Source organism: Leopardus geoffroyi, chromosome C1, assembly GCF_018350155.1.
Source record: "Leopardus geoffroyi isolate Oge1 chromosome C1, O.geoffroyi_Oge1_pat1.0, whole genome shotgun sequence".
In the NCBI taxonomy this organism is placed as follows: Eukaryota; Metazoa; Chordata; class Mammalia; order Carnivora; family Felidae; genus Leopardus; species Leopardus geoffroyi.
Genome location: NC_059328.1, coordinates 41,473,465 through 41,489,981, shown reverse-complemented (window position 1 = coordinate 41,489,981; position 16,517 = coordinate 41,473,465). Strand labels below are relative to the sequence as shown.

At 36.5% G+C, this 16,517-nt stretch overlaps 1 protein-coding gene and 1 long non-coding RNA gene across 12 annotated transcripts in view; one reads left to right on the top strand and one right to left on the bottom strand.

The window, feature by feature from the left end:
- OSBPL9 (oxysterol binding protein like 9) overlaps window positions 1-16,517 on the bottom strand; it is a 195,014-nt gene that overhangs the window by 147,177 nt on the left and 31,320 nt on the right. For all 11 annotated transcript variants that reach the window (XM_045477349.1, XM_045477353.1, XM_045477350.1 and 8 more), the window contains exon 2: window positions 5,556-5,606. In XM_045477349.1, the coding sequence (XP_045333305.1) occupies window positions 5,556-5,606 (51 nt within the window). The remainder of the gene's footprint in view (window positions 1-5,555; window positions 5,607-16,517) is intronic.
- LOC123597884 lies at window positions 11-12,648 on the top strand. Its single transcript, XR_006712301.1, has 3 exons — window positions 11-23; window positions 81-83; window positions 12,277-12,648. It is a non-coding gene; the product is annotated as an uncharacterized LOC123597884 (long non-coding RNA).

Genomic DNA, 16,517 nt, shown 5'->3' with positions numbered 1-16,517 from the left:
GAGAGACTCTTAAAAAAAGACTTGTGATATACAAGAGAATTCATGTAAGAGTTTTTAGCAAAAACTTCATAGGTCAGAAGGGAGTGAATGTTATATTCAAAGTGCTGAAAGAAAAAACTTCCAATCAAGAATACTGTACTCAGCCAAGTTATCATTCAAAAGTTCAGGAGAAAGAGAATTTTCCAGGCAAGTACATGATAAAGGAGTTCGTCACCATTAAACTGGCCTTTTACAATGAGAAAGAATGAAATACGGCCTTTTGTAGCAATGTGGATGGAACTGGAGAGTGTTATGCTAAGTGAAATAAGTCATACAGAGAAAGACCGATACCATTTTCACTCTTATGTGGAGCCTGAGAAACTTAACAGAAGACCATGGGGGAGGGGAAGGGGAAAAAAAAGAAAGAGAGGGAGGGAGCCAAACCATAAGAGACTCTTAAAAACTGAGAATAAACTGAGGGTTGATGGGGGGTGGGAGGGAGGGGAAAGTGGCTGATGACCATTGAGGAGGGCACCTGTTGGGATGAGCACTGGATGTTATATAGAAACCAATTTGACAATAAATTTCATATTTAAATAAATAAACAAATAAATAAATAAACAAACTGGCCTTTTAATTAATGTTAAAGTGACATCTTTAAGCTGAAAAGAAAAGGCACCATCTAATAACAAGAAAACATATGGAAGTAAAAAACTCACTAGTAAGGCTAATATATAGTAAAGGTGAGAGATTAACCATTTATAAAGCTAGTATAAAGGTTAAAAGACAAAAATAGTAAAACCAACTATAACTGCAATAATTAGTTAAGGGATACACAAAATAAAACGATGTAAAGTATGACATCGAAAACATAAAACATGGTGGAAGGGTAACAAAAATGTAGAGTTTTTATAAGTTGTTATTGACTTAAAATATGCTGTTATATATAAAGGCTGTTATTTGTGAACCCCATGGCCAACTGCAAAGCAAAAACCTATAATGAAAAAGTAATCTAAACATAATACTAAAGAAAGACATGAAACCACAAGGGTAGAGAGCAACAGAAAAGAACAGAGAGGAACTACAAAAACAACCAGAAAACAAATAACAAAATGGCTATAAATACATACTTATCAATGATTACTTTAAATGTAAATGAACTAAATTCCCAGTCAAAAGACAAAGAGTGGCAGAATGGGCTAAAAAACACACACACACAAAAACAACAACTAGACTCCTTTATATGTCACCTGAAAGAGACTCACTTCAGATCAAAGGACACATGCAGACTGAAACTGAAGGGACAGAAAAAGATATTCTGTACAAATGAAAATCAAAAGAAAACTTGTTTAGCTATCCTTATATCAGACAAAATAGACTTTAAAACAAAGACTGTAATAAAAGACACAGAAAGGTATTACATAATGATAAATGGGTCAATCCAAAATAGGATATAACACTTGTAAATATTTATGCACCCAACATAGGAGAACCAAAATATATAAAACAAATATTAACAAACCTAAAGGAAGAAATTGATAACAATACAATAATAGTAGGGGACTTCAATATATTTTCATTAATGGATAGATCAACCAGACAGAAAATCAATACAGAAACACTGGCCTTAAAAGACACATTTGGCCAAATGGACTTAATAGATAAATAACAGAACATTCGATTCAAAAGCAGCAAAATACACATTCTCCTTAAGTGCACGTGCAACATTCTCCAGGATAGATCCCATTAGGCCACAAAACAAGTCTCAATACATTTAAGAAGACTGACATCATATAAAGCATCATCTCTGAACACAATCATATGAAACTAGAAATCAACTTGCAACATTGTGATTTATGAGAAATATATTTTGGTCTTCTGTATAACCAAATACATATTTCTCATAAATCACAATGTTGCAAGTGATTTATAAGAAATTTATAAGAAATATGTATTTGGTTATTCAGAAGACCAAAATATATTTCTCATATATATTTATCTTCTTCTATAGTTTCTGACTTACAGCTCCCAAAACCTTTGGATTTTCCTAGGTATTGAGAGTGTGCAGTGTCTTTTGTTAACAAGGCAAATTTTAGAACCCACATAAGGATGCGGGCTTGTTGGGCGGAGGACCAATCATGTGATTAAACAGTTGGAACTTGTAGTTGACCGCACCTCCAACCATGGAGAGGAGAGAGGTTGGAGGCTGAATCAGCCAATGGCCAAAGACTTAGTCAATCATGACTATGCACTGAAGCTTTCATAAAAACCCAAAAGGACTGGGTTCAGAGAGCTTCCAGGTTAGTGAACACATGGAGATGGGAGGCAGTGGCATGCCTGAAGAGGGAGTGGAAGCCCCATACCCTTTATCCTTATCTTGTCTTATATCTCTTTATCTGGCTGCTGATTCATATCCTTTAGTAAACTGGTAAACATGTTTCCCTGAGTTCTGAGTTGCTCTAGAAAATTAATCTTAAATTAATTAAGGAGGAGGCTGTTGGAACCTCCAATCTGTAGCTGGTCCGTCAAAACACAGGTAATAGCCTGGGGCTTGCAATTAGTATTTGAAGTAAAGGGTGGAGGGCGGGCTTGCAGAACTGAACCCTTAACCTGTGAGCATTTTTCAGACACATCGATCAATGGAACAGAATAGAGAGCCCAGAAATAAACCCACACATCTATGGTCAGTTAATTTATGACAAAGGAGCCAAGAACATACAATGAGAAAAAAAAAGTCTCTTTAATAAATGGTGCTGGGAAAACTGGACAATGAAACGCAGAAGAATGAAAGTGGACCATTTTCTTACACTGCACACAAAAATTAACTCAAATTGATTAAAGACTTGAACATAAGACCTGAAACCATAAAACTTGAGGAAAACATAAGTGGTAAGCTCCTTGACATTGTTCTGACTCCAAAAGCAAAGGCAACAAGAGCAAAAATAAACAAGTGGGATGACATCAAACTAAAATTCTGCCTTGCAAAGGAAATCATCAACAAAATGAGAATGCAACTTATTAAACGGGAAAAAATATTTGCAAGTCACCTACCAATAAGAGGTTAAAATCCACAATGTATAAAGAACTCATACACTCAATAGCAAAAAAAACCCAAACAACCCAATTTAAAAATGGGCAGAGGATGTGCCCATTTAGACACATTATTCCAAAGAAGACATAAGGTGGCCAACAGGCACATGAGAAGATGTTCAACATCACTGATTATCAGGGAAATACAAATAAAAAACATGACATAGCACCTCATACCTATTAAAACGACTTATCAAAAAGACAAGAAATAACAAGTGTTAGAGAGAACATGGAGAAAAGGAAACCTTGTACACTGTTAGTGGGGATGTAAATTGGTACAGCCACTGTGGAAACAGTACAGTGGTTCCTCAAAAAATTAAATAGAACTATCATATATATGATCCAGCTATTCAACTTCTGGGTATTTATTCAAAGAAAGCAAATGAACAAACAAAACAAAACTCATGGCTACAGAGAACAGGTCATCAGAGGGGAAGAGGGTGGGAAGGTACAAAATGGGTGAAGGAAGTCAACTGCATGGTGATAGATGGTAACAAGATTACTGTAATCATTTTGTAGTGTATACAAATATCAAATTATTATATTGTATACCTGAAAGTAATATAATGCTATAAACCAATTTTACCTCAATAAGAAAGAAAATGAAGGGAAATTTCATAATTGTTTTTATGAAGCAACTAAAAAAAAAGGGACAAGAAATAATAAGTGTTGGTGAAGATGTGGAGAAAACATAACTCTCATGTAATGTTGGTAGAAATGTAAATTGGTACAGCCACTACAGAAAAAAAGTATGAGGTTCCTCCAAAATTAATGAGAACTACCATATGACCCAGCAATTATACTTCTATGTATTTATCTGAAGACCATGAAAACACTAATTTAAAAAGATATATGCACCCCATGTTCACAGCAGCATTATATATAACAGCAAAGATATGAAAATTACTTAAGTATCCACTGGTGGATGAATAGATAAAGAAATTGTGTTATATATATTTCTTTATATATCTGTATGTGTATACACACACACACACACACACACACACACTGGAGCATTATTCAACCATAAAAATGAATGAAATCCAGTCATTTGCAACATGAAGTGACCATGAGGCTGTTATGACACGTGAAACAAGTCAGACAAAGAAAAACAAATACTGTCTGATCTCTCTTACATGTAGAATCCTAAAACAACAACAACAACAACAAACCACACACCAAGTTCACAGATACAACGAACAAACTGGTAGTTGCCAGAGCTGGGGGTGGAGTAGGAGAAAAGTTCACCGTTTTTGTTTTTCTTTAGTTTCAATAAATTGAAGGGAAGAAAAAGAATTTTATTCTTTAGTTATTTCCCATTTCTGCCAATTAGCTACTGCTAATAAAGACAACAATATGTTTACCAAATATATTCACATCTTCAAAAGTAAACATGCAGAAAAAAGATGGCAGAGAGAAAGCAACAGGAGTCTGAGGAAGAAAAGACTACTAGAAGCTGATTTACCCAGTTATGATAAAGGTAGGCTCATCTTTGGATGTAATGGAGTACTAGAAATTATATCCCCAACCAAGTACTCTTTCTTGCCTTTAGCAATTTGGATAATGATGGAAACTCCAGTAAGGTAGCCACTAGCCATATGGGGTTACTGGGCACCAGATATGCAGCTAGTCTGAACTGAGATATGCCATATGTGTAAAGGACACACTAGATTTTGAAGACTTAATATGAAAAAAAAATGTAAAAATCTCATTAATAATTTTTATTGATTACATGTTGAAATAATAACATTCTGGATATACTGGCCCAAACAAAATATATTATTAAAATTAACTTCACCTATTTGTTTTTCCTTTTTATTTTTTTAAATTTTTTTTAACGTTTATTTATTTTTGAGACAGAGAGAGACAGAGCATGAATGGGGGAGGGTCAGAGAGAGGGAGACACAGAATCCGAAACAGGCTCCAGGCTCTGAGCTGTCAGCACAGAGCCCGACGCGGGGCTCGAACTCACGGACTGCGAGATCATGACCTGAGCCGAAGTCAGCCGCTTAACCGACTGAGCCACCCAGGTGCCCCTGTTTTTCCTTTTTAGATGCGGCTACAACAAAATTTTAAGTTATATATATGGCTCACATTATATTTCTACTGGATGTCACTTCTACTTAGACCCTTATTAAATAGTGTTGATAGGAAAAAAAAAAAAAAAGCAACTATAAGTAGGGATTTTCAGAGTTATTTCTACTCTTTGCTCTACTACCAAAACTACAATTCATTTAATTTCTTGTCTCTGACTATAAAAATAGAGGTTAAAGAAAAAAAAATCAGTTGCTGCATTAGTCATGAATACAACATTAAATCAATGACCAAAAAACTGAGTTCTACTCCTGGTTCTGGCACTCATTTTTTTCTCTCTGAGCTTTAGTTGCCTGTCCCAACAATTCGTGAGAAAACTAAATTTAACTTCCATGATCCATCAAATTTTTTTTTCATCAAAACTGGTTTCCATAAAATGAAAAAATACTCACTCTGAGTCTCACACATCCTCTGCGAGAGCCTCTCATCATTTTGTCCTTGGACTAAAAGAAAAACAAAAACATCCAATGAATAAAAGATTAATAGACTGTTTATAGAATCCTCTGGGGATAAAGAGAAAAAAATTACAGTAGTAATATCCCTCCCTTCTCCCTATCCCCCTGCAACCCCCAAAATCATTAAGGATAGGAATTAGTTTCAAATGAGTATGTTTTAAAGTGGTAGTGAGGATGCTGGCGCACCATTGGTAGAAATGTAAACTGGTGCACCCACTATAGAAAACAGTATTGGAGGTTCCTCAAAAAACTAAAAATACAAATACCATACGATCCAGTAATCCCACTTCTGGGTATTTATCCAAAGAAAACAAAAACACTGATTTGAAAGATACATGCACCCCTATGTTTACGGTATTATGTACAACTCCCAAGAAATTGAAGCAGCCTAAGTATATATCAATAGGTGGATAGGTAAAGAAGATATAGTGTGTGTGTGTGTGTGTGTGTGTGCGTGCACACACATGCACACACACACGCACACACACGCACACACAATGGCATATTACTCAGTCATAACAAAGAATGAAATCTTGCCATTTGTGACAACATGGGTTGGCCTATAGGGTATTATGCTAAGTGAAATAAGTCAGACAGAGAAAGATAAATACCATACAACTTCATCTATACGTAAAATATAAAAAAACACAAACAGAAACAGACTCATAAATACAGAGAACTAGTGGTTGCCACAGGGGAAGAGGTAGGGGGATGGGCAAAATAGGTGAAAAGGATTAAGAGGTATAAACTTCCAGTTATAAAGTAAATCATGGGGATGAAAAGCACAGCATAGAGAACATAGTCAGTAATGTCATAATAACTTTGTATGGTGACAGATGGTAACTATACTTGTGGTAAGCAGTGAGTAATGTATATAAATGTTGAATCACTATGTTGTACACCTGAAACTAATATAATATTGAATGCCAACTATAAAAAAATAAAATGAAAACCTTTTATAGTCTATACAAATAAACCTAACCATAGAACTTTATGTGTGCCTTTAATGTAGCATATATTACACTATAATTTTCATTCCTCCTCATGCCCCTTGACTCTCACTCAGTGTTTCTTATATTTTATGAGTTTGAAAAACACCTAGAAGGCTAAGAATCACCCAAAGGTTTAAGATTCACTCCCAGATGATAACTCAGGCAGATAGAGGACCACATTTTGAGAAACATTGCTTTATCTCTTTTCAATTCCCCAAATGATTCACATTTGGGCATATCTCAGATGTGCCTCTGAGATATCTCATCCAGTGTTCCTCAGTTTGGAATATACTTGACCCTGATTTTCTGCCTTTCTGTCACTCATCAAGCACTTTTCCTTACCTCTGATTTGGATTCCTATCCTGGTTCTCAGAGTCTCCCGTATATTCCCCTGTCATCGCATGCACCCTGTGCTATAATGGCTAGTTTACTTGTCTAAGTCACCCACAAGACTGCATATTCCTTAGACAGTAGGAATTGTATCTGATTTATGCTCCAGAACAGTGTCTGGCACACATTAGATGCTCAAAAAATATTTACTAATGAAATACTGCTTACCTTTTAAGTCTCCCTTACTAGACTGAGCTGAGCAAAGGCTATATTCTGCATAATAAGCCTTGTGTTGATATTCAGTAAATATTCCTAAAATTAAATTTAGTCATGCGCAATAAAGTGAAACCTCAAATAATCAAAGTTTTAAGAAGATTTAACACCTCCACAACTGAAATTTTTCTGTACTCCCCTATGCGAGAGAGAAGTAAAACAAGACAATATCATAAAATTATGTTTTAAAGAAAACTGTTCCACTTTAAGCCACAGATGCCCCACATCCAATGTACTGAGCCACAGGCAAACTTCCAGCTATAAGATGACTATACAGGATTTAACATACAACATGGTTACTATAGTTAACAATACTATAGTGCATACTTAAAAGTTACTAATAAAGCAGATCTTAAAAGTCCTCACCTCCCCACACACACAAAGGTTAACTATGTGAGGTGATAGATTACGTTAACTAACCTTACTGTAGTTATCATTTTGCAATATATACATATATCAAATCATCACACTGTACACCTTAAACTTATACAATATTATAATCAATTATACCTCAATAAAGCTGGAAAAAATAAATATTTCTTGGGGATATCTGCATGTCTGTACATAAAGATCTGCTTTATCCCTTTCATTGCCTACAGTACTTTCTATGAACATAGCCTATTTTTTCATTGATTCTAAACTTATGAATGTAACAATATCACAATGATAAATCAAAGTTGACTCTCTTCAAAAAAAAAAAAGTACTGAGCCATAGGAATTCACATTCAAAAATGATTATTAAAGTATAGAAGACAGTCTTCTTTTATTCTACTTAAAATACAAGAAAGACTCATATATTTTATTAAAAAAATTCAATACCAGGCACAGGTGTAAGAGTTCTTTGCTAATAATACAGTTAGCAAAAACACAGTTAACAAAAACATTCCCTAAACAAAAACCTTTACCATACCCTAGACTTATTTTCAAAAGTGCCAAGACAAACACAAAAATAATAATTAGGTTTGAAAATACTCAGTGAGAAATAGAATACAACTCAAGGTAAGAACCAACACATTCATCCTCAATTACTCTCCCACTTTAAAAAATACAATTATAGTAAACAGGAAAAGAGTAAGACAGGCCCCAATGATGGTATCACTGTTAGGGTTATGAATTAGTAAACACTGAAAGAAATAAGTGAAAATAATTAAAACAAATGTAACTAGAAACAATCAGACAAATTCAGAATGTGAAACATCCTACAAAATAATTGGCCTAGACTCTTTAAAAATGTCCAAAAAAGGTGAACCTGGGTGTCTCAGCTGGTTAAGCGTCTAACTTTGGCTGAGGTCATGATCTCACGGTTTGTGGGTTTGAGCCCCACATCAGGATCTCTGTTGTCAGCACAGAGCCTGCTTCGGATCCTCTGTCCCCTCTCTCTCTGCCCCTCCTTCCTTCCCTCCCTCCTTTCCTCTCTCAAAAATAAACATTAAAAATAAATAAAAACTTAAAATGTCCAAAAAAAAAAAAAAAAAGACTAGCATGTAAATAATTGCAATACAGGGGCGCCTGGGTGGCGCAGTCGGTTAAGCGTCCGACTTCAGCCAGGTCACGATCTCGCGGTCCGTGAGTTCGAGCCCCGCGTCGGGCTCTGGGCGGATGGCTCAGAGCCTGGAGCCTGTTTCCGATTCTGTGTCTCCCTCTCTCTCTGCCCCTCCCCCGTTCATGCTCTGTCTCTCTCTGTCCCAAAAATAAATAAACGTTGAAAAAAAAAAATTAAAAAAAAAAAAATAATAATTGCAATACAATAAAAAATAAATTACATGAATACAAGGCACAAAGTGATGTGAGCTACAGAAGGCTCCCTGCCATGAAAAAAGATTAGGGAAGGCAATACTGAAGGTTTCAGGTTTCAATCTGGGACTTAAAAAAAAAAAAGATTCTAATAAAAAGAGAGGAGAGTTAGGAAGAAAAGGGCATTCCAATCCAAGGAAACAACACCAGCAAAGGCACAGTTACAGAAAACTCTACACACAAACTATTCATAAGAGAGTAGACTTACAGACCCAAGCACAGAGTGCAGAGGAACGGGGAAAAAGACAAGACTGAAAAAGAGATATTCCCCAATATCCATCCATTCTCCTCTTCTTCCCTTCAGTAATAAAACCTTCCACCCCAAGTTTTAACTGAACACATGGCTTTTCTGTTGGATATTACACTTCCAGCCTCCCTTTCAGGTAGATACAGGCTATTTATCTATATAATGTCCAGTGGGCTATGAATGGAAGCAATGTCTGTAACACATAATGCCTTTATTTTTACGTGTGAGAGAAAAAGCAAGCATGAGTGGGTTAGGGGCAGAAGGAGAGAGAATACCAAGTAAGCTCCATGGCCAGTGCAGAGCCCCATGGGAAGCTCGATCTTAGGACAGTGACCTGAGGTGAAGTAAGAGTCAGATGCTTAGGGGCGCCTGGGTGGCTCAGTCGGTTAAGCGTCCGACTTTGGCTCAGGTCATGATCTCATGGCTCATGAGCTCGAGCCCCATGTCGGGCTCTGTGCTGACAGCTCAGAGCCCGGAGCCCAGAGCTCGGAGCCTGCTTCTGCTCCTGTCTCCCTCTTTCTCTGCCTCTCCTCCACTCAACACTCTGTCTCTCTCTCAAAAATAAATAAACATTAAAAAAAAAAAAAAAAAAAAGAAAGAAAGAGTCAGACGCTTAACCAATTGAGCCAGCCAGGCGCCCCTACATTGTGCTTTTAAAAGAAAACTGCTTACAGGGCTCCTGGCTGGCTCAGTCAGAATAGCATGTGACTCTTGATCTTGGGGTCATGAGTTTGAGCTCATGTTGGGTGTAGAGGTTACTAAAAAAATAAATAAATAAACTTTAAAAAAAAAAAAAAGAAAGAAATGCTTAAAAACCCATTTTTCTCAAGCGCACACGGAACATTCTCCAGGACAGACCACATGGTAGGCCATAAAACAAGCCTCAATAAATTTAAAAGGATGGAAACAATACAAAGCATGTTCTTTGATCATGATGTGTTAAAAGCAGAGCTCAATAACATTGGGAAATTCACAACTATGTGGAAATTAAATGATACTCTTCTAAATAATGAATGGGTCAAAGAAAAAAATCAGAAGGGAAATTAGAAAATATTTGCGATGTGAAAATGAAAACAACATACCAATACTTATAGGAGATAGTGAAAGCAGTTCTTAGTGAGAAATTTATAACTGTAAAAGTCTACATTAAAAAAGAAAGATCTGAAATCAAGAACCTAACTTTTTACCTTAAGTAATAACACAAAGTAGAGCAAATAAATCTAAAGCAAGCAGAAGAAAGGAAATAATAAAGGTCACAGCAGAAATAAATGAAATTAGAAAATAGGAAAACCACAGAGAAAAATCAATGAAACCAAACACTGGTTCCTTGAAAAGATCAACAAAATGGGACAATTTAGCTTTACTAACCAAGAAAAAAAAGAGGATTAACATTACTAAAATCAGGAATAAAAGAGGAGACATTACTAACAACCTTACAGAAACAAAAAGGAGTCTGACTAAAGAAGACAAAAAAATGTGAATAGACCTATATAACAAGAGATTGAACTAGTAATCAAAACACTTATCACAAAGAAAAGCCTTGGCCCCAGGTGGCTTCACTGAAAAATTCTATCAAATGTTTAAGGAACTAACAACCTTTCATACCCTTCCAAAATTTCAGAATGAACACTTTCCAACTTTTTCTATGAGTCTAGTGTTATTCTGATACCAAAACCAGACAAAGCTGTCACAAAAAAAGACCAACACCTACTGTGAATAAAGATGCAAAAATCCTTAGCCAAAATACTAGCAAACGAATCCCAGCAACATGCAAAAAGGATTATACAGCAAAACTATTATGGTCTAAATTTGTGTCTCCACCCCTCAAATTCATATGTTGAAATCCTAACCCTCATGATGATGGTATCAGGAAGTAGAACCTTTGGAATAGCCCTCATGAATGGGATTAGTGCCCTTATTTAAAAAAAAAAAAAAAAAAAAGCCTAGAAGAGCTCCCTTGCCCTTCCACAACGTGAGGTTACAGTGAAAAACAATGGTCATCTAAGAAGCAGGTCCTCATCAGACACTGAATCTACCACTGCCTTGATCTTGGACTTCCCAGCCTCCAGAACTGTGAGAAAAAATTTCTGTTGTTTATAATCTAACCAGTCCATGGTATTTTTGTTGTAGCAACCCAAACATACTAAGACAGTGACCAAGTGGGATTCATTCCAGGAATGCAAGGTTGGGTCAACGTATAAAAATCATAATATGCTGTATTAATAAAATAAAGAACAAAAGTCACATGATCATCTCAAAAACAGGAAAAGCACTTGCCAAAATCCAACATTCTTTCATGATAAAACCACTCAACACTCTAGGAATGGAAAGTTACTTCTTCAACCTAATAAAGGGCATCTATGAAAACCCATAGCTAATGTAATAATTACCAGTAATGGACTAAAAGCTTTACACCTAAGAACAGGAACAAGACAAGGATGTCCTCTCTCATCACTTCTATTCAACACTGTACTGCAGGTTCTAGCTGGGAAAATTAGATAAGAAAAAGAAATAAAAGACATCCAGATTGGTAAGGAAGAAATAAAACTATTGGAAGGTGACAGAACCTATATACAGGAAATCCTAAGAAATCCACCAAAAAACTATTGGAGATAATAAATGAGTTCAGCAAATTTTCAGACCACAAGACCAATATATAAAAACCAATTGTGTTTCTATACTCTTGGAACAAAATATCTAAAAATGAAAAACAAACAAACAAACAATTCCATGTGTGCCTGGGTGGCTCAGTAGGTTAAGCATCTGACTTCAGCTCAGTTCATGATCTCACAGTTTGTGAGTTTGAGTCCCTGCATCAGGCTTTTCACTGACAGAGCAGAGCCTGCCTTGGATCCTCTGTCTCCCTCTCTCTCTCTGCCCCTCTTCCACTCATATGCTCTCTCTCTGTCTCTCTCTCAAAAAAATAAACATTTTAAAAATCCATTTATAATATCAAAAAGAATTAAAATACTTAGTAACAAATTTAATTTTTAGAAATACAAGGCTTACAAACTACAGAAAGAAACTACAAAGTATTGTTGAAAGAAATTAAAGACCTAAATAAATGGAAAGACATCTCATGTTCACGGAATGGAAGACTTAAAATTGTTACAATGGCAATACTCTCCAGATTGACAGATTTCACATAATCCCTTATCAAAATCCCAGCTGTCTTTTTTGCAGAAATTAATAAACTGATCCCAGAATGGTCAAAACAATCTTCAACAGAACAACAACAAAGTTGGAGAACTCATACTTCTCAATCTCAGAACAATAAAAAACTAGAGTAACAAAGACAGTAATTAGAACAATGAAATAGAATTGAAAGTGTAGAAATAAACTCACACAGCTATGGTCAACTGATTTTTGACAAGGATGCCAAGATCATCTAATGGGGGAAAGAATAATTTTTCTAAGAATACTGAGACAAATGGATATACCCCTATGCAAAAGAATAAAGATGGACCCCCTACCCTATACCATATAAAACCATTATACTTATTAATAATAAGCTAAAACTATGAAACTTTTAGAAGAAAACATAGGTATAATTCTTTGTGACCTTGGATTACACAATGGTTTCTTAGTTATGACACCAAAGACTCAAGCAACAAAAGAAAAACAAATTGAACATCAAACTTAAAAAAAAACCACTTATGCGGGGTGCCTGGGTGGCTCAGTCGGTTAAGCATCTGACTTTGGCTCAGGTCATGATCTCACAGTTTGTGAGTTCGAGCCCCGCCTTGGGCTCTGTGCTGACAGCTCAAAGCCTGAAGCCTGCTTCGGATTCTGTGTCTCCCTCTCTCTCTCTGCCCCTCCTCTGCTCACATTCTGTCTCTCTCTCTCTCTCAAAAATAAACATTAAACAAAAATTAAAAATAAAAACACTCATGCTTTTCAAAGGACACTATCAAGAAAGTGAGGGGCGCCTGGGTGGCGCAGTGGGTTAAGCGTCCGACTTCAGCCAGGTCATGATCTCGCGGTCCATGAGTTCGAGCCCCGCGTCAGGCTCTGGGCTGATGGCTCAGAGCCTGGAGCCTGTTTCCGATTCTGTGTCTCCCTCTCTCTCTGCCCCTCCCCCGTTCATGCTCTGTCTCTCTCTGTCCCAAAAATAAATAAACGTTGAAAAAAAAAATAATAATAAAAAAAAATAAAAAAATAAAAAAAAAAGAAAGTGAAAAAACAAACCACAAAGTGGAAGAAAATATTTACAAATCATACATCTGGTAAGGAACTAGTATCTAGAATATATAAAAAACTTAAAATTCAACAATAAAGATAACCCAACTTAAAAATGAGTAAAGGGGGCGGCACCTGGGTGGCTCAGTTGGTAAAGCATCCAACTTCAGCTCAGGTTGTGATCTTGCAGTTTGTGAGTTGGAGCCCTGTGAGGGGCTCTGTACTGACAGCTCAGAGCCTGGAATCTGCTTCAGATTCTATATCTCCTCCTCTCTCTGTCCCTCCCATGCTCATGCTCTCTCAATAATAAATAAACGTTAAAAAAAAAGTTTTTTTTTTTAAATGAGTAAAGGATTTGGATACTTCTCCTAAGAAAACCAAATTAACAAAATAATCTCAGCTGGTGATAAGCTAAAAAAATAAGGCAGGGTAATAATCAGAAAGCTGTTGTGGGAAAGTGGGGTTCTACTTTAACGCAGATTGTTTGGGAAGACTGTTAGAAGGTTCATATCTACACTGAGATTTGAATGAGAAAAGCCATTCAAGTGAAGAATCTGGGGGGAAAGTTTCAGGCAGAAGGAAGAGCAGGAAAGGATTCATTAGTAGGCTTGCTCTCCCATTCTCAGCAAGGGCTATTTCAAATTGTCTCCATTCTCCCACCACACACTCTCCCTTAGCACATTTCCACTTGGCTTTCTCACAGGCATTTCAAACCCAACATGTCTGAAACCAACTCACGATTTTCTTTCTCAAATCCTATCTTTCATCCATCCAAAGTCCACCGCCCTACTTCTGTCTCCTAAAAATCTCTCAAATGCTTCTGTTTAATATCATCTCCACTGTAACCACCCTAATTGAGACCTCCATAATCCATCCCCTATGCTGTATCACCTTCTAACTCCTCTCTCTTTATCTACTCTTCCTCTGCTCTAATCTTTCTCCATACAGTAGCCAGAGGAATCTTTTCAAAATATAAATCTGAGCAGGTCACTACCTTGATTAAAACCAAAATAAACAAGAGGCACCTGGGTGGCTCAGTCGGTTAAGCCTCTGACTCTTGATTTGGGGTCAGGTCATGATCTCATAGTTCCTGGGCTCAAGCCCCACATTGGGCTCCATGCTGACAGTGTGGAGTCTACTTGGGATTCTCTCTCACCTTCTTTCTCTGGCCCTCCCCAACTCACTGTGCTCGCTCTCTCTCTCTCTCTCTCTCTCTCTCTCTCTCTCAAGATAAATAATAAATAAACTTTAAAAAATAAACAAAATAAGTAAGAAAAAAATATTTCAAGGCTCTACACTGCTCTTAAGATGAAATCCAAATTTCGTAACTTATCCTCCTACAGAGACTGTTTGCCCTGGCCCCAGCCTACCTCTAAAGTCTCCATCATCCCTGCACCCCAGCCACACTGACCTTTCATTACCTGAACCAGCCAAGTGCCTTCCTGCCTTAGGACTTTTATATAGATTGTTCCCATTGCCTGAAGTGCTTTCACTGATCTAGTTTCACTTCATTAACTGGATAATTCCTATTCATCCCTCAGTTCCCTAAGAAGGCAACCTTTACCTGAAGCCCTAGACTAGATTACATAATATTCTCACATAATATTCTTATTTTCCTTCATAGTACTGTGGAGAAAAAATTTCCCTGGATTTCTCAGTGTCGTTGTAAAAAGCCCAAGAGTTCGCCAACATTTCTACCTGCCTTATGAATTAGATTTGTTGTTTTCCCCATCTGAAAGAATAAAACTTCTTCTATTTCCCATAGACAGTTAAAAGGTCAAAGCCTGGAGTAGGTCCCTAGGCTAAGCCCCCACGGCACCAGGAAGAGGGTACCAAGTATCTCCCTAGATATTTACATGAAAGAAAGAAAGAAAGAAAGAAAGAAAGAAAGAAAGAAAGAAAGAAAGAAAAGAAAATGAAGCCTCAGAACTGAAAAAGGTCTCTAGTCTGTAAAAACAGAGACCCACAAGGCTATCTGGCTCCAGAAAAGATTTTACTTGTATATCAAGTTAGATATGCAAGTAAAGGGCTGAAGTTAGGATTTAGGCTTCTTACCTTTCAAAGGCAATCTTTTCAGGAGGGCAGAGGGACAGTTGCCTCTTTACCCTTCAAAAGTAGAGAAAACTCATTTTTCCTCATCTCTCACATACATCTACTTGGCTATATGTGTAGGACAATTGATGTGGCTCTTATGACACTGCCCTAGGGGTAAGGGCTTGGACTAGGGCAGAAGGAAGCCAATACTCTTATGCTTATGAAATCTGTCTCTCACCCAGAATACCTCATGTGTGTGCAATCAGGATAAAATTAATAAAAAGGAATATTAAAAATATACCAAATATGTAAATAATAATTAACTGAAATTACTTATTTGAAGTTCATCATCCCTGTTAGCCTATAAATTCTAAGAGAATAATCTAATAATACAGTAAAGATTCAAAAACATTTGTTGAATGATAGGAAGGCTGTACATACATGCAGACAGCCATTTTAAGTTTCAATAAATAAAGCCTGTAACCATATATATTATGTCTTAACAGCAAGTAATCTGAAGCTTCTATTATTATTTTGGTTACATTGTTGAGCAAACTAAAATAAAGCTGTTAAATTAGCTGCCGTAGTACAAATTAAATTTCACAGCTTTTAGTCTGTTACTAAGTCTGTTAAGCCTGTCTCAAAGGAAAAGAACCTCTGTCCTTTATGCTACCATCCTCATATCTGCTTGACACTTAGATATTTATCTTGGCATTGACTGCTGCTCCCAGGAAGTCAAGGAACAGAGCCTAACCCCCACCTGTTTTGATAACAAAACAGTCAGGGATATATAATCAGCACATTCATAATAAACCCCTGCTAAGAGGAAATTTAGGCTGTGGTTAAGCAACCAAAAGAAGCTAACTGCAGAATAAAGGACCTTGTAGAGAAAATTACTAAATTAACAAAACCAGAAACAGTTCTCCTTTTCTCACAGAAGTAAGTTTCTTAAAGGGTCACATAGGTGTATCAGAAAGAATTTACACTGCCAAAATTAAATGCACAAACTATTTCAGAATATAACTTGTTTAGGTAGGCTCACTTAATGAG